At 58.4% G+C, this 26,437-nt stretch overlaps 1 protein-coding gene across 3 annotated transcripts in view; it reads right to left on the bottom strand.

The window, feature by feature from the left end:
• The window catches only part of PRKAR1B (protein kinase cAMP-dependent type I regulatory subunit beta), an 86,383-nt gene that overhangs the window by 14,460 nt on the left and 45,486 nt on the right, over positions 1 to 26,437 (bottom strand). For all 3 annotated transcript variants that reach the window (XM_036824129.1, XM_036824131.1, XM_036824130.1), the window contains exons 5-9: positions 20,912 to 20,973; positions 20,010 to 20,056; positions 10,452 to 10,610; positions 5,318 to 5,378; positions 173 to 294 (exon numbers count right to left, since the gene is read on the bottom strand). In XM_036824129.1, coding sequence (XP_036680024.1) covers positions 173 to 294; positions 5,318 to 5,378; positions 10,452 to 10,610; positions 20,010 to 20,056; positions 20,912 to 20,973 — 451 coding nt within the window. The remainder of the gene's footprint in view (positions 1 to 172; positions 295 to 5,317; positions 5,379 to 10,451; positions 10,611 to 20,009; positions 20,057 to 20,911; positions 20,974 to 26,437) is intronic.

The raw sequence follows: 26,437 nt of genomic DNA, 5'->3' as shown, positions 1-26,437 counted from the left end.
TGGGGGGCCTGTCCGCACGCAGGATGAAGGCGGTGGGGGAACGGAGCGCTGGGATCAGGGACGGCTGGTCCCCAGGGGAGGGGCACGTGCAGACTGGGTGTCCCCGACTCCCTAGCGGCCCTCCTCGGCTGGGGACCGTGCAGAGCCCTCCCCATGCCCAAGCCGGACTCACCTCCGTGATGATGAAGAAGTCGTCCCCAGGCTCCCCCTGGACCACGATCTTCTCTCCGTCCTCAAACTGGACGGGCTCCAGGGCGTCAGCCACAGTCAGACGTTCCCACTTCTCCAGGGACTCTGCAGCAGGGGACATGGGGGGGGTGTCACGGGGGCCAGGGAGGGTCGGGGGGTCAGCTCCCCACCCCAGACAATCTAAGAAAACACCCACATGGCCAGCCCCAGGGTGATGAGGCTTTGCTACATCACAGGATGAACAAAACAGAAAGCAAATTTCTGTGCAGGAGGCCCGGGTATTTTCACAAGTGAGTTGGGCCCAGGGTGTACACGGCTCAGCAGGTGGACGGGATTCAGAACTGGGAGCGATTCTAACCTACATCACAGGCTTAACATAAATGACAGGCACTGGACGTTGAGTCCAAGTCAACCCAGGATGAAATGCCTTTGTTATCTTCAAAAGAACAGAGCTGCCTGTATTTTTGCAAACAGTATAATCACAGCTCAGCACTAGAGCTACTAAGGGGTTTAAATAATTCAGAGGCACCACTCAGTGCCATTCAAAGAGCATACAACTGTCTTTACGTTGTGATAGCAGTGTAGTATACCTTCCATTATTTTAGGTCAAAATACTTCATTCCAACGGCAAGCTTACTTTGATAGTTGCAAATTCTGTATATCTTTCCACCCTTTCTCACGCCTTCCCTTCCCCGTCATTTTCCACCCCTAGCCCTCAGGAAGGAAAAAAATAATAGCATGCTCCTTTTATAAGAAATTAATGATTGCCTGATTAACTGTTTCTTTTTTGGCCAAAGAAACTTTTCTGGCCTACACTTATCAGCTGCACTTATGTAGGTCAGCCGCTAAAAATACAAAGCAAAGCATTTATTTTAGATCTCGATTAGGAGGGGGATTTCTCTGCTTGCAAACTCCTGCCAGGGCCACACGTTGAAAAGGACACGCTTTTGACCAACCCCGGGGCTGGAGCAGATTCTGGAGCCGCTGCCAGCACGCTGGTCCAGCAGCCCCCATACCGGACGGGAGCTGCCCCGTGATCCCGACCCCGGGCACCCTCAGGAGGCCGGCATGGCCACCTCGTGACGAAGACGCAGGCGACTTTGGAGGGTCCCGGTTGGTGCCGAGGCGGAAGCCGGTGCCGGTAAACGTGTGACTGCTGCTTCGTTTCCCTCCAGGGTGATGAGAGGCGTTTGATTTTACAGCCTTGGGCTTAGGAAGTTCTCTTCCTCCTGTTTGAGCGGTGGGTTTTTCTATTGCATTTGAGACCTGGAACCCCAGTCCCGAGGTCGGAGAGTCACAGCTTCCACCCTCAGCAGCGTAAATCCCGGGAGAGAACTGCTGGAAGAGACGGAGGTCGGGGCGATTCCTTGGCCCCGATGTCTGAAGCGGAAGCTTTGGGGGCATTTTTACTGTGTTCAGATCCCTGGGTCCCAGGTGTGGACGGTCAGCTCAGGTGGGAAAACGGTGACTGGCCGGGTGGGGCCACTCCCAACGCTGCCCTTCTGGAGGGGGGTCTCAACGCTGCCAGGGAGAGTGGCGGACACACCGCAGAAGAGACACAGAAGGCAGCCCTCAGTCAGCGGCAGCCAAGGGGCAGGCACACCCACCCGGAAGGGACTGGCCTCGGGGCCGACGCTTTGGGAGAACGCGGACCCTCGGGCCCTGCCTCACGGCCGCTGTCGCCCAGCTCTGAGCCTGACCCCGGCTCCCCTCCCAGGAGACCCCCTTTTCCTGCCTGGAGGCCTGAAGCCTGCTTTTTCTCCTTGAAATAGGGTCAGGGCAGGCCCCCTGAGCCGCCTCTACTACCGCCCTGGAGCAGGAGGGGCGCGCCAGCTGGGCAGCCATCCTGCAGCAGGTGCATCTCCACATCCGTCCCCCAGGCCTGCGCCGTGTCCTCTGCCGGGGGACCGGACCCCGCCGTTGCCCGGCCGCCCCCCACCTTCCCCCCACCCCCTCACACCACCCCCATGTCACTAGCTCCAAGCAGTCGTGTCCTTCTTTCTGTAATTTGGAAAAAAAATAATCAGAAAAGTAGAAGGAACAACACAACCAGCATCTGTCCTGAATGAAATCACGGGACTACTTGGTCATGTTTGCCTCAGAGCTATTCCTTACAGACGCGTCATGTTACCGATGAAACCCTTTGTCTCGATTTGAGTCCTCCCTCCTTCCGCAGGGGCTGTGACTATTAAGGATTTGGTGGGTTTTTTTTTTTTTAAATCTTAAAGGGTTTGGTGAGTTTCCTCCCCATTGGTGGTCTTACACCTTTACTGTAACACAGCTTCGTAAACACGACCCAGCGCTGCCAAAATTGTGCAGAGACGCACCTTCATCTGCGCCATCTTCTGTGTCCGAGATCCGTGTTGACACGTGTTGACACGCGGAGACCTAGTCCATGCACTTTACTGGAGTATAAACCTGCCCCACACAAACACCCGGGCGCCAGGACCTTCCTGCGATGACAGGTTTTAGGTTGTTTCTACTTTCTTGTCATTGTAGGAATTGCTGAAATGACCATCCATGTCCGTGTCTCTTTTTTTATTAACCGTTTTTTTTTTAATTATATCTCAAAGCTCTTAATTTTTATTTTATTTATATTTATTTTTGGCTGTGTTGGGTCTTCATTTCTGTGTGAGGGCTTTCTCTAGTTGTGGCAAGCGGGGGCCACTCTTCATCGCGGTGCGCGGGCCTCTCACTATCGCGGCCTCTCTTGTTGCGGAGCACAGGCTCCAGACACGCAGGCTCAGTAATTGTGGCTCACGGGCCCAGCTGCTCCACGGCATGTGGTATCTTCCCAGACTAGGGCTCGAACCCGTGTCCCCTGCATTGGCAGGCAGCTTCTCAACTGCTGAGCCACCAGGGAAGCCCCCTAACCATGTTTTTAATTGAAGTACAGTTGTGATAGTTTCAGGTGTATAGCAAAGTGATTCAGTTCTATATATATATATATATATATATCCTTTATCAGATTCTTTTCCCTTATAGGTTATTACGAGATATTGAATATAGTTCCCTGTGCTGTACAGTAGGACCTTGCGGCTTATCTATTTTATATACAGTGGTGTGTATCTGCTGATCCCAAACTCCTAATTTATCCCACCCCACCCTAACCCCCGCTACCCCCTTTGGTAACCATAAGTTTGTTTTCTATGTCTGTGAGTCTCTTTCTGTTTTGTAAGTAAGTTCATTTGCATCATTTTTTTAGATTCCACACATAAGTGATACCATATGGTATTTTTCTTTCTGACTTACTTGCTTAGTAGGATAATCTCTAGGTCCATCCATGTTGCTGCAAATGGCATCATTTCATTCTTTTTTATGGCTGAGTAGTACTCCTTTGTATATATATATATACACCACATCTTCTTTATCCATTCATCTGTCCATGGACATTTAGGTTGTTTCCATGTCTTGGCTATAGTGACTAGTGCTACTGTGAACACTGGGGTGCATGTATCTTTTTGAATCATAGTTTTGTCTGGATATATGCCCAGGAGTGGGATTGCTGGATCATATGGTAGCTCTATTTTTAGTTTTTCGAGGAACCTCCATACCGTTTTCCCTAGTAGCTGCACCAACTTACATTCCCAAAAACAGTGTAGGATTCCCTTTTCTCCACACCCTCTCCAGCATTTGTTATTTGTAGACTTTTTGATGATGGCCATCCTGACCAGTGTGAGGTGGGACCTCATTGTAGTTTTGATTTGCATTTCTCTAATAATTAGCAACGTTGAACATCTTTCCATGTGCCTGTTGGCCGTGTGTATATCTTCGTTGGAGAAATGTCTATTTAGGTCTTCTGTCCATTTTTTGAATGGGTTATTTTTTTGATATTGAGCTGTATAAGCGGTTTGTATATTTTGGAAATTAATCCCTTGTCAGTAGTATCACTTCCAAATATTTTCTCCCAGTCCGTAGGTCATCTTTCCGTTTTGTTTATGGTTTCCTTTGCTGTGCAAAAGCTTTTAAGTTTAATTAGGTCCCATTTGTTTATTCTTGTTTTTTATTTCCATTACTCTAGGAGACAGAGCCAAAAAGATCTTGCTGTGATTTATGTCAAAGAGTGTCCTGCCTATGTTTTCCTCTACGAGTTTTATACTGTCCAGTCTTACATTTAGGTCGTTAATCCATTTTGAGGGGTTTTTTGTGTGTGATGTTAGGGAGTGTTCTAACTTCATTCTTTTCCATGCAGCCGTCCAGCTTTCCCAGCACCACTTACTGAAGAGGCTGTCTTTTCTCCATTGTATATTCTTGTCTCCTTGACGCCTTTGCACCCACGAAAGTGCACCTGCTTCTTCTCCTTCTCACTCCAAAGGTTCTTAGAAAAGGAGGCTAAGCCTCACTCACCACCTGCACCCAGAAGTCCAGCCTGGGGTTTTTAAGGCTGTGATGTTCCCGCAGGAACTCCTGCTGGACGGTTATTTCCCGCAGTTCCCAGGGCCTTAGCACTTAGACGTCACTCACTTTCCCAAGTGGGTCCCCTTCCCTGTCCTTAAGGGGAGCTGCTAGACACACACTGATTCATATTCCAATTGATTAAAATGACATAAAATTAAAATTCTCAAGTGCTCCACACAGATAAGGAACACCTGCATCGCTGCCAAAGGTTCTACTGGGCAGGCTGGTCCAGGATGATACGTCATTGTCGTGTATGTCAAAGCAACTTCAAAACGTTGAAAAACTTCTGCTGCAGAGAACCTTGTTGACACTCCCGGCAGTCAATGGAAATGTAGCCGACGTGTCTCTCAGATCCCAGGACGAGAAAAGCGGGGGGCACACGAGAACCCCCATGGAGGAAAACCCAAACAGGTCAGGAAAGACGCTCGACACGGGTGGGCACAGTCATGAGCTCCAAATGGACCAACGTGGAGAGAATGGCGCTGATGGTAGAGAGAGACGGACACGCAAAGCACGGATGGATGGAGGGCGGACACAGTGTGTGTGTGTGTGTGTGTGTGTGTGTGTTCGTGGGCACGTACATGCCTGCAAACACGATGCATCTGTATGTGTGTGCATGTGTGTGTGTGGGCGCACTGCACAGGTGTGAGCATGCATGTGTGTCCCAAACTTGCACGGCATGTGGAAACGGCTGGGCCGCAGCCCCGGGCGGCCGGTGGGGGGCGCGCACCCAGGATGGAGACCTTGCTGAGAAACTCCTCGTACATCCTGCGTTTCCTCAGCGTGCTGCCCTGCGGGAGGGGGAGACACAGACAAGCAGGTGTTCAGAAGGGCTTCACGCCCCGACCCCTTCCACATTCCCAAATTCCCCAAGTGACTCTGAACTCCTAAAAGGAGACCCCGGAAGCCCCTCGAACAAGCAAGGGCCTGAGCAGCTGCCTCCGTTCACGGCCCAGGCCTCCCTGCACCTCCCCCTCCGGGGTCTCCGTCCTAACCGCACACGTGAGGTTGGGCCTCATCCAGACCCACGGGATGGGGGGAGCCAGGAGGCCTGAACCTCGAGCGGGTTCAGAAGCCCCAGGTTCAAATCCCACCCCTCACTCCGTATCCGCACGCCCCGAGCCAGCTGCCCCTCTCTGAGGCTCAGTTTCCTCATCTGGAGGATGGGGTATCTTAATTCCTGTCCCACAGGATTCTGTGAAAGTGACGCGAGCAGACATCGATCAGCTGACGTGGTGGGAGGACCTCGGCACCGCCCCCCGACCCGGCCTCAGACTCCCCATCGGCTCTCCGTGGCTCAGGGCCAGACCAGCGCTAAAGAGGCTGCGAGTCTCGAATCTGGAATCCTGGAGGTTCCCTGCCTCCCTCACAGAAGCCCAGAGACACCCCAGGGCCCCTCCATCAGGCAAAGAGCCCCACAGGGCTGGGACCCAAGACCACATCATAACTGGACCAAGAGGGCGCAGATGGGGCTCCTGCACCGCCGGCGGGCGGCCATGGAGGGGACACGGCGTCCAGGCGGTCAGTGGCAGAGCCCAGGAGCCTTGGAGCCCTGTGTGTCCGCCTGCGGCGGGTCTGGACGCCTGCCGTGGCAGCACGCTCAGCTCAGCTCAGCCCCCAGCCCCCAGCCCGAGCTGAGCCGTCTCAGACCCCGCCGGCCTCGAGAAAGGCGTTTCTTTTGAAAGATAATTTATATTCCCGCTGACCTCCCAGCAGCTACGCCCACCCGCTGGAATGCAGGCGTGTTTGCCCAGGAACCCTAGACATTAAAGCTCGGCACAACTGGCCCATCCATCTCTCGCCGCAGGATGACAGCTGGAGGTGGCCGCCCGGGACCCTCGGGCAAGGAGACCCGCCTCCAAGGCTGACCAAGGCGCCTCCCGTCGGGAGCTTTCCTCCTGGGATGAGACGGCCGGGGAGGCAGGGCCGGGAGCCCCCACTGTCGGTTCATGCATCACACAGGTGTCCGGGGCGCCGGCCCGTCACCTTGGGGGCTGCCAGGACCCCCACTTGGGGGGCTTTGCAGCGCATCTGCCGGCAACCCCAAGGTGGGCTTTGTGCCTGGTGAGGCTGGCCCTACGTACAACTCCCGTCACAGGTACGGGGCCTGCCCAAGGCCACACTGAGGGAAGGAGCCAGCGGGGCCTGGAACCCTCGTCCTCATGGATGCTTGCAGAGGACCCACGCTGGTCGGCGGGGGGGACGGGGCCTGGTCCGGCTCAGCTCCGCCCATCTCCCTGGTTCCTGCAGCCTCGGTTTCCACATCGCTGTGCTGGGGTCCCGTCGGGCCGACTTTGAGGAGCAGAGACCGCGGAGAAAGACCATCTACGTCCCACCACCAGCACCGGCCACGCCTCGCACGTCCTCCTGCCCCTGCAGCCGCCCATTCGTCACGTGCCCCTTCCCCCCTCCCCCCGCAGGGCAGTACAGCCGGCGCCCTCACCTGACCCGGGACAGATGGATGGGGATGGATGGGCAGGGCAGGGAGGGGAAGACAGCACTCCCTGACCTCCCACCTCACCGCCAGCAGCGGGGCCTGGAACCTCACTTCGGGGCTGCCTGTAGCTGGAGACACGGCCCCGCCCCCAGCCCCAACCCACTGGCGCAGGCGTGAGGCCAGCCCGGAACCCCGATGCCCAACGTGAGGTTCCTTCTGTTGCACCTTCGCTGCACCCCGCTGTCCTGGGGAAGCGTTCTGTCCTAAGACTGGAACCTAAAATGTCCGTGAAATGCAGGCCCACTGCCCCCCAGGCCCCACCTGCATGGACTGAGCCGGCCCCGAGGACGGGCTGGGGGCCTGGGTTCCGGCGGACCCCAGGGCTCTGGCCATAGCACACACACCCCTGGGTACAGAGCGTTCACAGCGGGCCTGCCCCCTGGGCCGCTCGGGGCGCAGCTCGGGGGAGGGTGCGAACCCGCCAGGCTGAGGGGGAATCTACGTCGGGTAAGATGACCCTTCGACCTGGACTGACTACTCCGAACACCTTTCCCCTTACATGTTCAATCCCGACCAGCCCTGCAGCCATTCAATGAAGCGCGCACACACACACACACACACACACACACCCCGCCCCAGCTCCCACGAGAAGGGGGTCCCAGGCCCCTGCTGCCCCACTTCATGGATGGGAGCCAGGGGCCCAAGCAGGTGAGGTGGGAGCTCAGCGCTGCAGCTCAGGACCTGGTTCCGGGGGTCTCGGGCCCCCCCAGGCAAGTGGGGCTCTGGAGACCCCAGCCCAGACTCCACAACAGGATTTTGCACTCATCAATCCCCACTTGGGGTCTCACATAAGATTCAGGGTGAACAAAAGGTACTGAAGCTTGAAAGAATGAAGTCCGGGGGCGCTGGCCCCTGCCTGGGGGCCCGGAGGGGGTCGAGCCCCCGTCCTGCTCAGAGGTGGCGCACGTGGCTGGCCTCGCCAAGCTCCATCCGTCCGTCCGTCTGTCTGCAGCACGTGGAGCGGCGGAACCTCTCGGGTCAGATGTTCTGGGATTCAGAGGTGGGTGGTCCTCTCCCTGGAGACACTATCGGCCTCCATCCCGCGTCCCCCACGCGTGTCCAGCTCAGGGTCCGCTCGTCGCACGATGGGCGCATCCGAGTCCGCCCAAGCCACGGGCTGATGCAGCAACGGACGCCGTCCACAGACACTCCCTTCCGAGTGGGCCACACTGTCATTTTCTTCCCGAGACGCAGGGGCTCTGTAGGCTCCCAGCACAGCCGCGGCTATTCTTAGTGCCCGGGGATCCAGAATTAAAACAGAGGAAGCGCCAGCTGCCTCGGTGGTTTGGGAACTTCCCTGAATGTACCGTTCCAGCCACAAAAATCCCACAGCCAAGGACGACTCGGACGATGGCGGAGAAACAATGGCTTATGCAACGGGCCAGGTGCGTCCAGAGGAGACAGGGAGGGGGAGGGTGCCTGGGGCGCCTCCCCCAACAGACAGTGATCTCTCCCGGAGAAAACAGGAATGGGCAGATTTAAGACCAAAGAGCGGGAGGCGCATTCCAGGAGGACTCACCTCCCAGGGCAGGGCAGGGCCTCCCCCAGTGGATGACCCCCGAGTGCACAGACGACGAGCCCCACGGAACAGATGCCCCCAGGACGGAACTGACCCCTCCCTGCACCACGAAGGGCCAGGAGCTACAGCGGAGCCGGGACGGCAGCCGGCAACCCCTTCTCCCTCATTGCCCTTTGGAGGGGCCCCCGGGGCAGGACCGGCTCTCCAGGCTCAGCTGGGACTGAGCTCACAGAGCCCGTCCTAAACATCCCAGACCTTCCCCAGGCCTCCCCCAGGGCATCCCAAACCACAGCCCCCGCCCCAGCAACTGCATCGCCCAGGCTGGTCTTCAGGAGACAACCAAGGCCCAAAGGGCACCTGGCAGCGGCACGTCCAGCCCCGGGGTCTCGCAGCAATGTGCTCACCTTGGTCACCTCCCTCCAGGCCATCGGGACTCCTAGGATCCCAGGCCCACAGGAGCCGCCTTGAGCAAACACCATCGCCAGCCCCTGGGGGCTGCCCTCAGGAATGAGCCTACCCCCGCCCAGGTCCTCCAGCACCACCCCTGACCAGCAGAAAAGCACCTGGCCCAGCGGTCACCACTGGCGAGCACGGACAGCCAAGGAGTGTGACTTCCGCGAGGACGGGGCACTCAGCTCCCAGGGGCCTCTGCCCGGAGACCTGCGGCCACAAGCGAACCACCCCCAGACCAGAGTGGCCAGCCAGGACCTCCCTCCACCCCTCCCAAATCGGGACTCTCTCCACTCTCACCCAGAAGGCCCCCAAGTGCCCGGGCATCACCGGGTCCAGGGCGGCTCCTGCCACTTCTCTGCCCACACTCCTGCCGGGGCTCCCGGTGCACTCAGCGTCTGAGTCCAGGCCCCTGCCCCACCCACCACAGGATCCCAGCATCCTGTCTCCCCACTGGTCCACGAACAGGCCAGCCAGGCCTGCACCCCAGGGCCCTTGCACTGGCTGTTTCTACTGCCCGAACACTCTCCCCCTGGACAGCCAAGGGCTCCCTGCTCTGGGCCTCTGCTCGACACCACCTCGTCACAAAAGGGGTCTCAGGGAGGGGTGTCTCAGGGCTTTCTTTAAAACATCAGCCCCCGCCCCCACCTCTGCCCCTCTCTGCTCTATCATTCTCCATGGAGACTGTCGACAGGAGATGTATGTCTGCTCCGTCATCTCCACCAGCACGTCAGCCTCCCAGTTCCCCGACGGGTCCCAGCGCCGAGAACCCGGCAGTGCGTGTGCAGGACGGACACTCAGCGGGCACGGGAAGGTCCCGCCTCTTCTGCCTGGGAGGGGCCTTCTCAGCGCACGGGCTCCTCTCCGGAGCCTTCCGTGAACACCTGCCCCGTTGCTCCCGACAGCCCCATGGTGAGCCTGCACGGGTGTGCGCACCTGCACCCACACCGTGCCAACTGAGAGAGGGGCTGGCTGCATGTGAGAAAACCTAAAACGACAGTCCCCAAGTAAGGAATCCTAGAGGCCAACAGCCTGCCCGGTACTGCGGTCCCACTGTGCCCCCAGAGGCCAGGCTCCTCTCAGTGATTCACTCCACCACCTTGGGGAACGTCACCTCATGGTCAAGAATGGCAGCTGGAACTCCAGCCATCACAACCACATTCCAGACAGTTGTAAGGAGAATGGGGGAGGAAAGCAAAAGGGGCTTCCCCAGCTGTCTGCCTGCCTCTTGGGTAACCTTCCTGAACCCCCTCCCGACACTCGCCACCCTTCTCATCCCTACTTATGGCCCCCACCTGGACACAACCAGGGTTCCCGCGAGATGCTTGGTGGGCATCAGACTCGGCTGGCTGCCCTCCCAGCCCTGGCGAAGTCTCCACGCAGGCACCGCTCACTCACCATGAGGATGCGCCGGTAGCTGTCCCGGTCGATGCCCCAGAGCTTGAGGTCCGTCTTGGCCTTCACAGTCGCTGCCCTGGGGGTGCCGTAGATGAGGGCCAGCTCCCCGAAGCTGCCGCCTTCGCTGATGCTGGTCACCCACTCTCCGTTCACATACACCTTTGGGGAACAGGGGGACAGCGTCACGGGGGCTGGGGCCACCCACCCTCCGTCCACATACACCTTTGGGGGACAGAGGGACAGCGTCCCGGGGGCCTGGGGTTACACTGCTGCTTCCTGCGCGGGGAGCCCTCCGTTCCATCCCCCAGGAGGGCACAAGGCCGCTGCAGCCCCCAGATCCCTTGCAGGCGGGCAGAACTCGGCACTGCCCTGCCCAGGCCCAGGATCGGCCAAGGCGCCCACCTCACGCCCAGCCCTACCCAGAGCCGAGGCTGGACGGGCACAAAGGCGGAGGCCCTCAGCGGTCAGTGCCGACGAGACCGGCCAGGCCCCAGGTGGACGCACCGCTCCGGCTCCTGGTCCGCAGGAGAGCGAGTCCCGCCACCTCCCAGGTCGGCCTGCGACTCAGCTCCTCACCGACTAGAGACGGGCTGTCCACCTGGGCCTCGGGCTCCCTGACCGCACCCCAGGGAGTCACCCCTGCCATGGCGCTCTCGCCCCACCCGTGCGGGCCCCTCCACCTCGCCCACTTCGTTCACAGACAGCCCTCCCTGCCGTTCCTGCTGCCCGAGGCTCCGGGGAGCAGCCCGGCCCCTGGGTCACCTCCACCGGCAGGCCCCGCGGCCGGGAAGGGGCCAGGCTTCCCGAGCCTCCCCGGGGCCTCCGCTCCCCGCGGGCAGCACCCAAGCGCCCGGGCCTGCGGTCAATGGGAGCGGAGGCTGGCGCTGAGGGCCGAGCCCAGAAGGCGGACAAGATTCCCTTTCAGCCTGGGAGGGCGGCGCCCGCCGCACAGCGTCCCTACTACCCAGGGACCGCACGTCCGCATCCTGCAAGAATGGCCCGGATTGTTTATTATGCAGATTCGCTTACTATAAATTAACACAACCACTGTTCATTCCCTCGATGTCAATGAGCTTAAAGAATGGTTCCCATTGGCAAAAAGCATGCATGTCGGGAAAGAATGGATTGCGATGAATCATGGAAGCAATTCTTATGGAATCAATGACTCATTATCCTGATAATAACCGAGGCACAGAATTGCCAGTCTGCGGGGCACCACGCAGGTGATAACGGAGTCCGGTGTGAGCAAGGCTGGGGAGCAGCGGCCGGCCTGCCCACAAGGTGGCAGGGGAATGGAGACGACAGTTTACAGAGCGACCCGGGGCCTGCGCGTCTGTCCCCGCGAGCCCCTGCCCGCACGGCGAGTCTGCACGATGCCCCTGCCGGGTGTGGGGGAGAAGAGACACCAGCTTCCGCTCAGCAAGGCCCTCGAGGAGTCAGGGCGATGCCCATCCTTCCCAGGAGGCAGGGAGCGTGTCCGCCCGGCTTTGCCCCGAGATGCTCCCCACAGAGCATCCCCGGAGCCGCCACCTGTGGTTTTCTCAAAGGGGACCAGAGTCTGTGGAGGGGCCGTCACGCTGACCCAGGCACGGCCGGGCTGGCACCAGCTCCCCTCGCGCTGGTCCTCCCTCCACAGGGCTTGTACGCGTGTAAAATCCTCTCTGCGTGGATACAACTCTCAAACCTTAACCTGTACGGGTCTCCCCACCACTCAGGTCAGGGCGCGGGACGTTTCCAGGTGCCAGGAACTCCCGGGGCCCCTCGAGGGCTCAGGTGCCTTCAGATAACCGCGGTGCGGCTGAAAGGAACCCCAGCACGTCCTTCTGTGCCGGGCGAGTCTGAGCGCTGGGTCCGGTCCGTCTGTTCTCACAGCCGCACCGCCACTCCCCAGGCTGTGGGTGACAGGTGCTGTCTAGTTTCAGCTCTGATTCCGAAGGGGGCCTCAAACCTTCTCGCGTGTGACCAAACGCCCTCAGTCTCGTGGGTGACGCAGGGGGTCGGGGTGCAGGCGGCGTCACGGGGTATCGCGCAATCTGCTGAACGCCGTCTCCCCAGGCTGCACCAGCCGGCCCTCCCCCGGCGCCCACTCCCTCGGTGCAGGGTCACCACAGCGACGTGGGCTCAGAGGACCGCAGATCTCGGGTTGGGAGCCTCGCCGGACGTACGGAGCCTGGGAAGGGTGTGCGGGGGAAGAAGGAAGCACCGCCTCGGACGGCTGCCGGGGGGCAGGCCACCCCCATCACCCGCCAAACAGCACAGGGCCCCCCCGGGGAACAACAGGGCAGGTGGCTTGGGAGAGGCACCAGCAGCGGCTGCACCTCCACTTCCCCAGGGTGCGTCCCCAAAGAGCGCGTAGGCAGCTGCCGCCGCAGGGCACACAGGACCGAGGGCACCTGGGCCGGAGCGCGTCACCAGGGGGCCGTGAGGACCCCTTCCTCACCGAGGTCCCGATAGCGCCCTCAGAGGCGTCAGAGAAGAGCATTGTGCGGAGGCGAGGACGGGCCAGGGCCGCCCCACGGAGCACAAAGGGCCATCCTTCTCGGGACACTGGCCTCTGTCACCACGGCCGCGCAGTGCCCGGCCCCACCCCAGCTGGCACGCAAAGGGGCTACTTCGTGCTTTGTTTCATTTTTGTTTTTCCTTCTTTTACAAGAAAAGTGGTGGGAGGCCCTACTGGGCTACGTTTTTGCTCCCGCTGCTGCCTCGGTGCCTCCGGCTGAACCCAGAGCTCCCGCCCGGCTGTTATCGTTCATTCGTTCACTCGTTGTCACCCCCGTGTCACCCCCAGCACCCTGGGCGCCCTGCACGTTCGAACTGCTGGGTTCAGCGGTGAAGAGTGTGTGGATTCCTGTTCACCGGGACCGGTGATCATCACACAAGCGTAACTGTCATGAAAACGAGCGCCGGCCCTGAAGACAAGGGAAGGGAGAGCCTCAGTCCAGACCGTCCAGAGAGGACTTCCGAGGAGGGGAGTCCGAGCCCAGCCTGAGGGGCCCCCTGAAAAGACCAGGGGGAAGAGGTCTGAGGCGGGGGCACAGGACGAGCCGAGGCCCTGAGGCAGGACTGAACTCGGAGGTCACTGGACGCAGCAAGACCGCACGGGGAGATGGTCGTCTGAGGACCAGAAGGTTCCAGCACAGCTGAGGCCAGGTTCACATCTGGGATGCCCCCCCGCCCCCCCCCCCCGCTGCAGCTGGAGCCCAGCTCGGGGCGGCGGGAGGGGAGCAGGGAGGAGCGAGGGGCGTCCCAGAAACACAGCCTTCGACCACGTTACTCAACAGGTGGTGTGCGGACCAGGCGCACGGCATCACCTGGGAACCTGCGGAAACCCAGGCACACGCCCCCTGCCCAACCCCCGACACCGGCCGACTGAATCAGACCCCCAGGGGTGCAGCCCAGAGGCCAGGATCTCAGCAGGTGGTGCTGATGCCTACCCACGATGGACCAGCTCCGACTCGACTGTGGACGGAGGTGGAGACGGTGACTGGGTTGAAGGCACAAGAATCTGCTTAGTGAGACCCCAGAAGCAGCATCACAGGTAGCACTGCGTTTCCGTCAAGGGGGACCTGAGATGGGGACCTGGGCCCCGCCAAAACAGACGAGCAGCTGGGAACGCCAGGGGGGCTGCCTCCCCGCCTGCCCCCAAACCCGGGACACTTCGGTTCAACACTCGGCTCCACAGAAAACGGAAATTCAATTGAAATAACTGTTGGGTGAGTGGAGACAGAATCAGTCACTGAGTTACCCACTACACTGGATGGGGGGGTTCCTGCGGCCTCAGCCCCCCTGCCCCCCGCAGCCACTTCCCACGCCACCCGGAGCCGCCCGGGCAAGGAAGCGAGTTGGGCGTGCCAGCCGCTGTTGTTTTTGGTTTCACAGATGGTGAGAAAAAGCTAATGGCCCAGCTCCTCGGCGTCCCAGGCTCCGGCCACAGAGAGAGGGGGGCGTCCAAGCAGATGGGTCCGTGCAGGTGAGTCTGGGTACGTTGGTCGCTCTTCCCAGGTAAACCCGGTTCCGAGCCTCAACCCTCTTTAGCCCAAAACACCCGGGGAAAGCCGACTGTCTGGTTTCGCTTGAGAGGCAACTCCTCACAGAGACTCCCTCCCAGCTCCCCGTCCGTGGTGCCCGGGTCACGAGGACCAGCCCCATGGGGTCAGCAGCCACTCCTCAGGGGAGGCCAGCCGCCAGCCAGGTTCCCTCCTCGGAACCCGCCACGCTCCTGGCCTCCTCCCGCCCTCCCCCCACAGACACCACGCTCTGCGAGGTGCCACAAGGCAGGGTCCCATCAGGGTCCCAATCCACGTCTGAAGTGCCACTTACTTCCGGGGTGACCATGCGCCCCGTCAAGGGCCCGGTGTGGGGTGTGCACGAGGACCGGCCCCCTCCCCGAGCTGTCCTCACATTACCACCACCACCCGGGGGGCTCTGGGTCACCTGTCCGTGATACCAGAGCAGCCTCTGGCCACAGTAGGGCCACCAGGACCTCAGCAGGGAACCGAGAGGGGTGCTGGGCCCCCAGACACACCCTGTGGGTGAGATGCTGCAGGAAAGCTCCACAGCCGGCTCGGGCCACGGCCACCCAGCGCCCAGGAAGTGGCCGGTCAGCAGAGCGCGCCTGAGGGCAGGACGCCCGGGTCCCTGCACAGCCCCGTCGCCCACAGCAGCACGGCTCAGCGTGGCAGCCACGACGGCGGGCATGACGGGTAAACGGATAAACAAGACGTGGGCCATCCACGCAGTGGAGTGTGACCCAGCCTCCAAAAGGGAGGAAACTCTGACACCTGCTGCAACGTGATGAACCCTGAGGACGTGACGCCCAGTGGGATGAGCCAGACCCAGGAGGACAGGCGCTGTGTGGTCCCACTTCTGAGGTCCCTGGGGGCGTCAGGGGCACAGAGACGGCAAGGAGAGGGTGGGGGCCCGGGGCTGGGGGAGGGGGAGGGGATCCAGTGTTTAATGGGGACAGAGTCTCAGTTTGGGAAGATGAGAAAGTTCTGGAGATGATGGTGGGGATGGTTGCACAACAGTGTGAATGTGCTTAATGCCCCTGAACCGGACACTTAAAACGGTTAAGATGGCAATTTTTATGTTATGTGTACTTTACCAATTAAAAAATAAAAAGCAGAACACCAGGCAAGCAGACTGGAGGGCCGTGACCCGCGGAGTCTGACAGCCTGGGGTGCCCTGTCCCCGGGAGGCCCCTCCCACCTCTGGAGACTGGAAACGGCTCTCCTCCCAGACGTCTTGTGAAACAGGGGGAGCCCTGGCGGGGGGCTGGAGCCTGGGGTGGGGTAGACCCCCCCCCCAAGGAGGCCCTGAAGCACCAAAGGCCCGGAAGGATTGGGGAGGAACCGTGCTCCTGAGCCTGTAAGGTCAGCCGAGGAGCGTCCTTTCAAGTGGAAATGCTTCGTTCCACGAATAAACCAAAGTGGGAGATATTTTTATACTCAGGAAAATGGCTTACAGCTCTCGGTGACACACACGCTGCAGCCAGCACTCTCCGCGTCTCTCTGGAAAACCGTAATTTAAACCAAGCTGGTGTTTTTGGCATCCGGTCACCTGGCCGTCCCCCCCCCAGGGCGCCGCTGGTCAGAGGCAGTGTCCAGCCTGCAGAAGGGGGGCTCGGGATGACCACCCCCAAACCATGCCCGTTTAAAGGCCAGGATGGGGCCTCCAAGGGGAGCGCACGTCCTGGGGGCTTCAGGGCAACGACGTGATGGACACAGTCTCCGCTCCCCCCGCCCTCACAAGATGGGCCTCACTCAAGCCTTAAAAGCCACCCTCGGAACCCTCACAAGCGGCCAGTCCCTGGTCAGGGGTCACTCCCCTGCTCCCCTGAAGGCAGAGCCAGAAAGGAGCAAACAAAACACGGCTCCAGGCCTGGGAGAAGCTGCAGCTTCGTACCCAGAGCCGTGATAACAGTCATTATTAGAACGTGTGCTGGTAGCCAGCAGGCCACTTTTTCACCCCAGGTTCCTGACTGAGCATCTTTTGATTCCTTTAAACGCGGCCTCACCCACAAGGCTCGGGCCCTGCGTGTTTATCGTGTGCTCACGCCCACATCACAGGGGCTCCCTCTGCAGGCTCCCTCGCCCCGCCCGGCCCTCCCACGCCCACCAGCAGCTGGAAACTCTGATGAGACTGACGGAGGGGCGGCCCCCAAGCCACCACCTTGTCCCATCCGGGCTGACTGTCCCGAATTGGAGAGTCAGCCAGAAAGTGGCATCCGCCCACAGTGCCCGGACATCCGGGCTCAGGCACCTCACAGCTGCCTTCGTACCTGAGCCGCTGCGGGGAGGGCTGGACCTGCCCGTAACCCCAGTTACAGCAAGTGACCCCACTTCCCTGTCACACGGTCGCCTCCCCATGTCCCCTGCCTGGAGAGACCTGGCTCGGTGACATCCCTGGGGGCCGGGAGGGGTCCTGCCCAGACAAGTGGGCTAAGCCAGCCCCTCCCCTCACTCACAGATGGAGGTGCGGGCCAGCAGGTGAGAGCACCTGGCACTCTACAGTTTGCTGGGACGGGGGTCCTGAGTCCGGAGGGAGCGAGTGGGCAAGAACGCCCAGGGCTGAGAGGTTACGGCCAAGGGGCCTGTCTCGGGGGACAGCCCCCCTCCCCGGGCCCACCACCCATCAGGTAGGGTTCCCGCCAGCGCTCAGCCCTGTGGCCGGTTCCAGCATCTCCGCTCAGGCAGTGGTGGGTCCAGTGGGCGCCTGCCTCTCACACCCTCCGGTGTGCTCACACCTTCAGAGGGGAGGTGGCCGCCAGCACCTGGGGCCATTCCTCCCTGCGAGGGAGAGGGCATCTTTACCGTGCACGGGGTCTGCCGAGGAGGGTGGTGGGAGGTGGATTAATGGGGACAGAGGGCGGGGCAGACGTACTGGGGGCACCCACAGGGCCTCCACCCGACCCTGCGTGTGGAGTAACACAGAGATGCTGCCACTCCAGGCATGAGGGCCCAGGTCCAGGCAGCAGCCAGGAAACCACAAGGCCTGGGCTCTCGCATCTGCGTGGAGCACGCTAGCCAGGGAGGCACATCTCACGGGACCCCGGCGGTAGGCCCTTGAGGCTCCTCGAAAGACAAGGACAGGCTCTGGGCCAAAGGTCAGCCGTCCCTACGTCTGCTCGCTGGGGAGAACCCGGGCTCCGACGTGCCAACCCCAGGGTCATTTCAACTCTCACTTAGCCACACGCTCTGGTGACACGAGTCGGCACTTTGGCGACATCTTCGGGATTGAACTAGAGAAGTTGTGTGACTCCAAGGAACACAGAAGAGGGAGGACATTCCGGGGGGTGGAAAGCAGGACCCAATCTTTGTGGGACCCTGTGCACGAGGGAGAGCCCCGATCCCGGTCATCAGCCCAGTGGCTCTGCCTGGGTGGGGTCTCGAAGGATGCATAGAAGTTTGCAAGTCAGAGCAGGAATGAGAACAGAGGGAAAGGACGGGTAGAGGCCCAGAGGCAAGATGCTCACTGGGAAGGCCCTTCCAGGGTGTCTCCCCGACGACTATGAACCCCAAGGGCAGGGGCCATGTCCCCAAAAGTGTATCCTCGGGGCTTTCTAAGTGTCCAGCACACGAGTGCTCAATCGACATTTGAGCAAGAAAACAAGAAAGGGGGGACTTCCCTGGTGGCGCAGTGGTTGAGAATCCGCCTGCCAACGCAGGGCACACGGGTTCAAGCCCTGGTCCGGGAAGATCCCACATGCCGCGGAGCAACTAAGCCCGTACGCCACAACTACTGAGCCTGCGCTCTAGAGCCCACGAGCCACAACTACTGAGCCCACGTGCCACAACTACTGAAGCCTGCGCGCCTAGAGCCCGCGCTCCGCAACGAGAGAAGCCACCGCAATGAAGCACAGCAACGAAGACCCAACACAGCCAAGAATAAATAAATAAATAAATAAATTTATTTTTAAAAAAAAGAAAGAAAGAAAACAAGAAAGGGACAGAGGACGGGGGACAGGATGGAGAGTGGTGACAGCAGAGGGACCGAGGTGAAGAAGAAGCCCACACAGCGGTCAGGGCCCGAGGAAGGACCCGGACCTGAGCCTGGAGCCAGCCGACCCCTCGGCACCTCTGAAGGGGACAGCTCTGGAGACGCCGGGACGAGGCAGCCTCGTCGGTCTCCTCTGCTTCCTGGGCTGGTGTTGTTTTAACCCAAAGCGAAGCCCACAGGAGGTGGCCGGGCTGGCAGCCTAAGCCCGGGTCGGAGCCGCAGCCTGCACTCATTTCCACCTGCCACCCCCTCTGCGGCCGTGGCCACCCCGGGCCCGCGGCTCCTGCCTCAGTTTCCTCCTGTGGTGTGAGACAGAACAGCCCCCGCCCCCAGAGGCCTGGTCCAGGCCCCGAGCTCAGGACAGACAGAAAGCCCGACTCCGTGTGCCGCTCGCCCTGAGGTCCCCGTGGTGAGTCACTTCCTGTGCCACCAGCTCCGGAAGCCGAGGGCCGCCCGCCGGTTCCCAGAACACGCGACCACATGGACGCAGACGTGCTGCTGGCGGAACAAGTGAGCAAATGCCCCCCCAGCCCCTCCACAATGGCCTGGCAGTGCCAGAAGCCGAGCCCTGAGAACTGGGCCGGGTCAGCGCACCGGGGAGGCACTGTCAGACAGCAGCGGGAACCCCACCTCATGGGGGCTGGGATTGCGGGGGTGGCACGTGGAGGCCGCCAGTGCCCCATCCCCGCCCCGTCCCCAGCACTGGCATCCGGGGCCCGGAGCTGACTCGGGGGCCCCTCGGACGTGCCCTGACGGTGCTGGGACCGTGGACTCCAGAATCCCAGGACGGGCTCAGTCTCGAGCCCGGGGCGCGGGGGCCAGTCTGCCACGGGGGCCAGCCTTAACCAGACTCTCCTGGGAACAGGTGCACAAGCTGGACCGCATCAGGGCCACAGAGAAAACCCTGGGGGCAGATGCACTGCTAATGGCCAGCCGAGAGGACGACACTCATGGAGGCTGAAGGAGGAGGGGGAGGGGGTGGGGGGGAGGTTGGGGCAGAGGGTAGCACAGGCCGAGCCCCCGCATTTGGAGAAGCCCACGCGGGGGCCCCAGGCCAAGGACACCGCCATCCAAGCAGGGTGGGCTCAGCCTGAGGGGGCAGGCGACTGAAGGAGGCGCTCCTCCCTCCAAGTCGGAGCCTGGGCCCCTCACTCCTGAAGGCAGGAAGTAAAGGGAGGAAGCTGGACGAAATCAGGGAGCATCACATCCCTGGGACGGACCGAGCCTGGCCCCATCGTAGAGCCAGAGCCACGGGGCCTGCAGACATTTAAAAAGCGTGAGCACCCAGTGTGGCTGGGTGAGCCTGCTGGGTCGTGGGCTCCCGGCTGGGGCAGGGCTGGTCAGTCGGGGCCCCGGGACCGCAGTCGGCTTGTGCAGGAAGCAGACGGCAGGCGCCCTTATTCCACTCTGTGCTCAGATATGCTTACAGTATCTTTTAAGTGAACTCTGTCACTTCTGGATTGAAAAACTGGAAACGCATCACTCAGAAAGACGTTTTCTAGCCCTGAGCTTGTGCGCAGAGACAGGAGTTATTTTCCAAAAACAGTTCAAGGTACTTACGTCCACTTCCCCTTGGTCGATTACGTAGAAGTTATCCCCTTCGTTCCCTACGAGAAAAGGGAAACAGGACACGTGATGCAAGAATGCGGAGTTTTGCTTTTCTTGTAATAAACCACCTTTCGGCATTGCTTCATAGACCTCTGCTAAGCAGTACCAGGTCTCATCAATTTTAAAAAATCTTTAAATAAAAGCTGTATGTATGGAAGGTGCAGAACACGATGGCCTATTTCACACACGTAGGGAAACGGTTACTCCAGTCAGGCCGACGGGCACGTCCTCTCCTGACACCGCCATCTGAAATCCACTCCCAGCATGTTGCCAGGACTCAGCACAGCTCCGCCATGTTTTTAATAACAAGGAGGTTATCGAAACATATTAACACATGTTAACTTGTTAAGCGGACTGTTCTGAAGTGTCATTAGTGGCTTTTCTCAAGACAGACAATGGGAGTTTTGTATAATATACTTTTTTTTAAATGAATTTATTTATTTATTTGTTTTTCGTTTTGGCTGTGTTGGGTCTTCGTTGCTGTGCATGGGCTTTCTCTAGTTGAGGCAAGCGGGGGCTACTCTTCATTGTGGTGCATGGGCTTCTCATTGTCATGGCTTCACTTGTTGCAGAGCATGGGCTCTAGAGTGCAGGCTCAGTAGTTGTGGCTCGTGGGCTCAGTAGTTGTGGCTCAGGGGCTCTAGAGCGCAGGCTTAGTAGTTGTGGCGCACGGGCTTAGCTGCTCCGCGGCACGTGGGATCTTCCCGGACCAGGGCTCGAACCCGTGTCCCCTGCATTGGCAGGCGGATTCTTAACCACTGCGCCACCAGAGAAGCCCTAAATATACTTTCTAAGTGAATGACCAATTCTCCCCAGAGGGCTCTGGCCCCGAGGAGCAGCAGAAGGGGCCGTACCTTGCTGTATGACGGTCTCCCCGGCGATGTGCATGACGGGGAACATGGCATCGAATATGTCGCTGGAAAAGAAAGCACAGCATGGGGGTGCTGCAGGGGCACCAGGCGACCTGCCCCTCACGGGGCTTCACACGGCTCCTGCTCCCCAGCTCAGGGGAGACGACGACCCCTGGGACCCGCTGTCCCTGGTCACGACCTCCTGATCTGCACGTATTGGGGTCTCACAAAAATGGGATCACACCCAACAGACCCCACTTAGGAAACGTAAGACAGGTCGTGACTGTTTCCACTAGGACACGGCAACCAGTCTTGACCTGCTTTCTGCTTCCTCCCAGGTGAACACTTTGCATCTAAGGGTGTCGAGTCACCAGATGCAGAAATGGGAAGAAACCAGACTCCGCAGCTGCTCACCCGAGGGGCACAGAGGCCGAGGAGGCTGGCTCGGGCTGTGCCCACCGGGAAGCCCGGCCGTTCCGTCGCCCGAGTTTAGTGTGAAACAGACCCACAGGCAGGATGGGAGGGGGCGTGGGGAGGAGGGGGCTGCCGGGCGGGTGGGGACGCCCCATCGCCCAGGGGGAGTGTGCACGTCGGTCCAGGACCCTTCATCTCCTCGGGATGGCAACCAGGTGCAGGGTCAGAGGTCAGGGTCTGGATCCCAGAGTGCAGTGACCACGCTCGGGGATGTGACCCACCCCCAGGCGCACGTTTCCCCAAAAGAGAAGCAAGAAGCTTCTTGCAGGAAATGTAGGCAATGCACCCTGGCAGTGAGGACGCCTGCTTGCTGCCCGCCTGCCTGTTTAAAAAGGGGATTCTTGGAAACCGGTCAGTGGAGGCGCCTCAGAGGAGCCCCAGGTGCCGGGCCCTGGGGAAGCAAAAGCAGGACCAGAGATCCAAACAGCCCTGTGATCGCCCGCTCCCAGGGCCCAGAAAACATCAGTAACTCTTAAGGCAGTTACTTCCCCTCTATTTAAACGTCTCTTTCTCTCTCTGGAGGAGGAGGAGGAGGGCAGCACCCCAGGGGTCTGGCAGGTGACCAGAGGCTGCGGGGAGGCGGGGGGAGAGGGTGCAGGTGCACGTCAGGTCAGAGCTCGGCTCTCAGGCCTGATCCACGTGGACGCCATCCTTCCGCGCTTGGCTAAGTCACGCTTCCACCTCCAGGCACACCTGAGCCCCACCTGAGCCCCGTCTGCTGCCCCGATCCCTTGGTCTCCTGATCAGGAGGGAAAACGAGCCACAGTCTGTCCTGAGATGCGTGGCCTGGGCCCCAAGGCCTCTGAGAAGCACCCTCCCTGGCCTTGCTACGAGGGCCGGGCTCCTCAGACAGGGGAACCTCAGCCGCCATCAGTCAGCCCCTCTGCTGCCTGGCCTCCCGAAGACGGGGGTCCACTTCCAAGCTTAGAACTTTCCTCTTCACACCAGGGTGTGGCCTCCGGTCGTCCACATGGAACTGACGTTTTCAAATTCACATTCAAGATGAGGTCTGACCCTTGAGGTCAAAACACCACAGACGAAGGGAAATGCAAATCAAAATCACGATGAGATAACACCTCACACCTGTCAAATGACCATCAGCAAAAAGAACACGAATAACAAATGTTGGCAAGGATGTGGAGAAAAGAGAACCCTCCTACACTGTTGGTGGGAATGTAGCTTGGTGCAGCCACTATGGAGAACAGTATGGAAGTTCCTGAAAAAAACTAAAAATAGAGTTGCCATATGATCCAGAAATTCGACTCCTGAGTATATGCCTGAAAAAAATGAAAACACTAATTCGAAAAGATATGTGCACCCCAATATTCATAGCAGCACTGTTTACAATAGCCAAGACATGGAAGCAACCTAAGTGCCCATCAACAGATGAATGGATAAAGAAGATGTGGTACATATATACAATGGAATATTACTCAGCCATAAAAAAGAATGAAAGAATGCCATTTGAAGCAACATGGATGTAGTCGGAGGATATTATGCTAAGTGAAATAAGTCAGACAGACAAATACTATATGATCTCACTTATATATGAAATCTTAAAAATACAACAAACTGGTGAATATAACAAAAAAGCAGCAGACTCACAGATATAGAGAACAAACTAGTGGTTACCAGTGGGGAGAGGGAGGGGGGAGGGGCAAGACAGGGTAGGGGAGTAAGAGATACAAACTACTGTGTATAAAATAAGTAAGCTACAGGGATGTATTGAACTATACAGGGAACATAGCCAGTGTTTTGTAGTAACTATAAATGGAACATAACCATTAAAAATTATGAATCACTATGTCATACCTGAAACATGTAATACTGTTAATCAACAATACCTCAGTAAAAAAAAAAAAACACCCACTGATGAATCCCAACTTGATATATTTCTGAAAAAATCATGCAAACGGAGCTGTTCCATTTTGGGCTTGTTATTTTCAGCCCAAAAGTAGTTTAAATGTTCATCACAGCTAATTCCAACAACACAGACATTTTGGTTTTTGTTTATTTTAAATCCAAACCCCACTGCCCAAGTGCCATTTTAAAATATGGCTAATAAAAAGAAACAAAATTGAGTTATTTGCAGTGAGGTGGATGGACCTAGTCTGTCATACAGATACTGTATGCTAACCCACATATGTGGAATCTAAAAAAAAAAAAAAAAAAAGTTCTAATGAACCTAGAGGCAGGACAGGAATAAAGACACAAATGTAGAGAATGGACTTGAGGACACGGGGAGGGGGAAGGGTAAGCTGGGACGAAGTGACAGAGTGGCATGGACATATATACACTACCGAATGTAAAATAGATAGCTAGCGGGAAGCAGCCGCACAGCACAGGGAGATCAGCTCAGTGCTTTGTGACCACCTAGAGGGGTGGGATAGGGAGGGTGGGAGGGAGACGCAAGAGGGAGGAGATATGGGGATATATGTATATATATAGCTGATTCACTTTGTGATACGGCAGAAACTAACACACCATTGTAAAGCAATTATACTCCAATAAAGATGTTAAAAAAAATAAAATAAAATAAAGCTAATTCTTGACTTGCAAGTAAATGTTTAGAACACGTCCTGCTGGTAAGTTACTTGTTTTGACCTTGGAAACAAGACCTTCGAAGCTACAGTCAAGTCAGCAGCCAAGGCCACCTAAGCCTTCACTTCACCCTGACCTTAGCTAAGCAGCAAAGTGTCTCTGAAAACAATTCTAAGGCAAGAAGGGAAGGCACCAGCTGGGGGGGGCCTCCCTCGACCCTGAGATGCACCCGAGCCCTGGGGGTGGGCGCTGGGCGTGCCTGGTTCCCAGCTCCTGGTGGCATCCACCCCCCTGGGAGGGCCACGTGGCCCCCCGACACCTTCTGGGGTGTGATCGGTTCTGGGTGTCACCTGCTGTCCCCACCCTGGCAGAAGCCAGACCCTGGCCCTGAGGCCTTGGGGGTGTGAACACATTGCCATGGAAACCGGGCCTTCTCCCACAGGCCATCTCTTCAGAATGAGGGTGAAGAATGTTCTCTGATGGTCGGAGAACACCCACTCCTGGGGTGAAATACCAGCCAACTCCTTCCGGCTTCCGTGATCTGACCTCAAACCTGCTCTCAGGGTGGGTGGCCTCCCAGATTAGACTGTGTGGGGCTGGGGACCAGGGGACGGTGTGGGATGGGCAGCCTTGTGTGGCCCCAAAGCCCACGGCCCAGCAGACTGGCCTTGCAGTGGCTCAGACCAGCCCAGGCTGTGCCGATGTCCCACCGCACTCACCAGCCATACCCCTCTCCCCTGTAGGAGGCAGGTGCCCCAGGGGCCCCAGGGTCCTGGGGTCAAGGCCCTGGAAGCTTGCCCGTGGGGGCGTGTCTTATAAAATGCCACTGTGCCCTCAAGCGACCAAGAAGATCACCCGGGAAGGACTCACTCACCAAAGTGCTGCGAAGCCCTGGCGGCCCACCCTCCACGCTGAGCCTCAGATACCAACTCTGTAGCTCACGGGGCCACCGCAGACCCTTCCAGCACAGAGCATGGGCAGGCCTGTCCACAGTCACTTGGCAGGGCCGCACAGACGTAGACCCCAGTTCTGGGACCAGCCCAGCGCTCAGCCGGCCAGAGAGCACCAGCCTCCTTCTGGACGACGGGGCTGGTGGGAGAGACCAGGCGGCCCGCTGTGCTCCAGGTTCTAGGGAAGCAGAGCCCTTCCCACTCTCCCCGCCCTCCTCCTGGGACACCCCACCTCTGCCCCGCTCTCTAACAGCAGGCACATGTCGGGGGAACAGACCTGGACCCCTCCCTCATCCCCCATCAGCCTCCCGCTCGGCCACCCACTCAGCAGCAGACCCCAATGTTCCCGATGGAACCACAAACTGCATCTGGCCACGCCAGCATTTAGTGGGACCTACTAGCATCTTAAACCTCAGATGAAGATTTGTGCCCGAGTTCATGACACTGGTGATCCGCTCTTGTTGACAATTTCTCCCCCTTCTACCCACTTCCCCCGTCCCCCTTGCACTGGTGCTTGTTCTGAAATTTGAGGGATTTCCTTTTCATTGTATGCTTTCTCTCACAACGTGGAATCTTGAGTTATATGCATGTACTTTAAATTTACCCCCAAACGGCATCGTGCTGCAGATCCCACCCTGTTTCTTCCGTTTTTTCAGGAGCATATCTCGGCTTTACTCAGGCTGCCTTCTCGCTGTGCCCTCATGTGGCAGAGAGCGAGCGTGCAAGGCTCTCTGGTGTCTTCTTAAAAGGGCACTAATCCCACCATTGGGGGCCCACCCTCCTGACCTCACCTAAACCCAATCACCTCCCAAAGGCCTGCCTCCAAATGCCATCACATTGGGGCTTAGGGCTTTAATAAGTGAATCTGGGGGACACGGTTCAGTCCATAGCAATTAACTTCTGCCAAATAGTTTTTGGGTTCATATTTAGGCCTTTTGTCCGTGAGGAAGGGGATCTGGTTTGTTTTTCCCCAGATGGTTAGCCAGTTTTCCCAACAACACCCACTAATGGCTCCATCCTGGTATTACAGTTACACAGCACATACTCTATGTGTCTGTTATGGGCTGATTTGTGTGTCCCTCCAAATTCATATGAAATTCATACAATATGCTGAGCAGCTTTCTCCTGTTTTCTATTTTCTGGAGCAACTCGTAAAAGGATGGACAGTTTGTTGAAGTTTGACAGAATTCACCCATAAAACCTTTGGGACCTGAGTCTCTTTGGAAGGGAAGGTCTTTGGTCACCACTGAATTTTCTTTAGTGCTTTATTGATTCTTCACGGGCCAATTTTGGCCCCATTTTCAAAGTTAGCCCCAACATTTAAAACTTGAGAGAGTAATAAATATCCAAATTTTTGGCTTTTCTTCGGGAAAAAAAAAAGGAAGATCTAGCAACGTGGGGCCTTTGTTCTCATGAAGCAAGAACTCAGCCCCTTTCCCACCCTGGTGGGAGCACATGCTCTGTCTGCCACAATCCCTACATCACCTGACTCCTGACCCCCAGCCTCCGCTTACAGCCCCTGCCTAAGGGGCCCACTGTCCAGTGGGGGGGGACAGATGTACAT

Source organism: Balaenoptera musculus, chromosome 15, assembly GCF_009873245.2.
Source record: "Balaenoptera musculus isolate JJ_BM4_2016_0621 chromosome 15, mBalMus1.pri.v3, whole genome shotgun sequence".
Lineage (NCBI taxonomy): Eukaryota > Metazoa > Chordata > Mammalia > Artiodactyla > Balaenopteridae > Balaenoptera > Balaenoptera musculus.
Note: the sequence above shows the minus strand (reverse complement) of the source record. Positions and strands in the feature narration are given on the sequence as shown.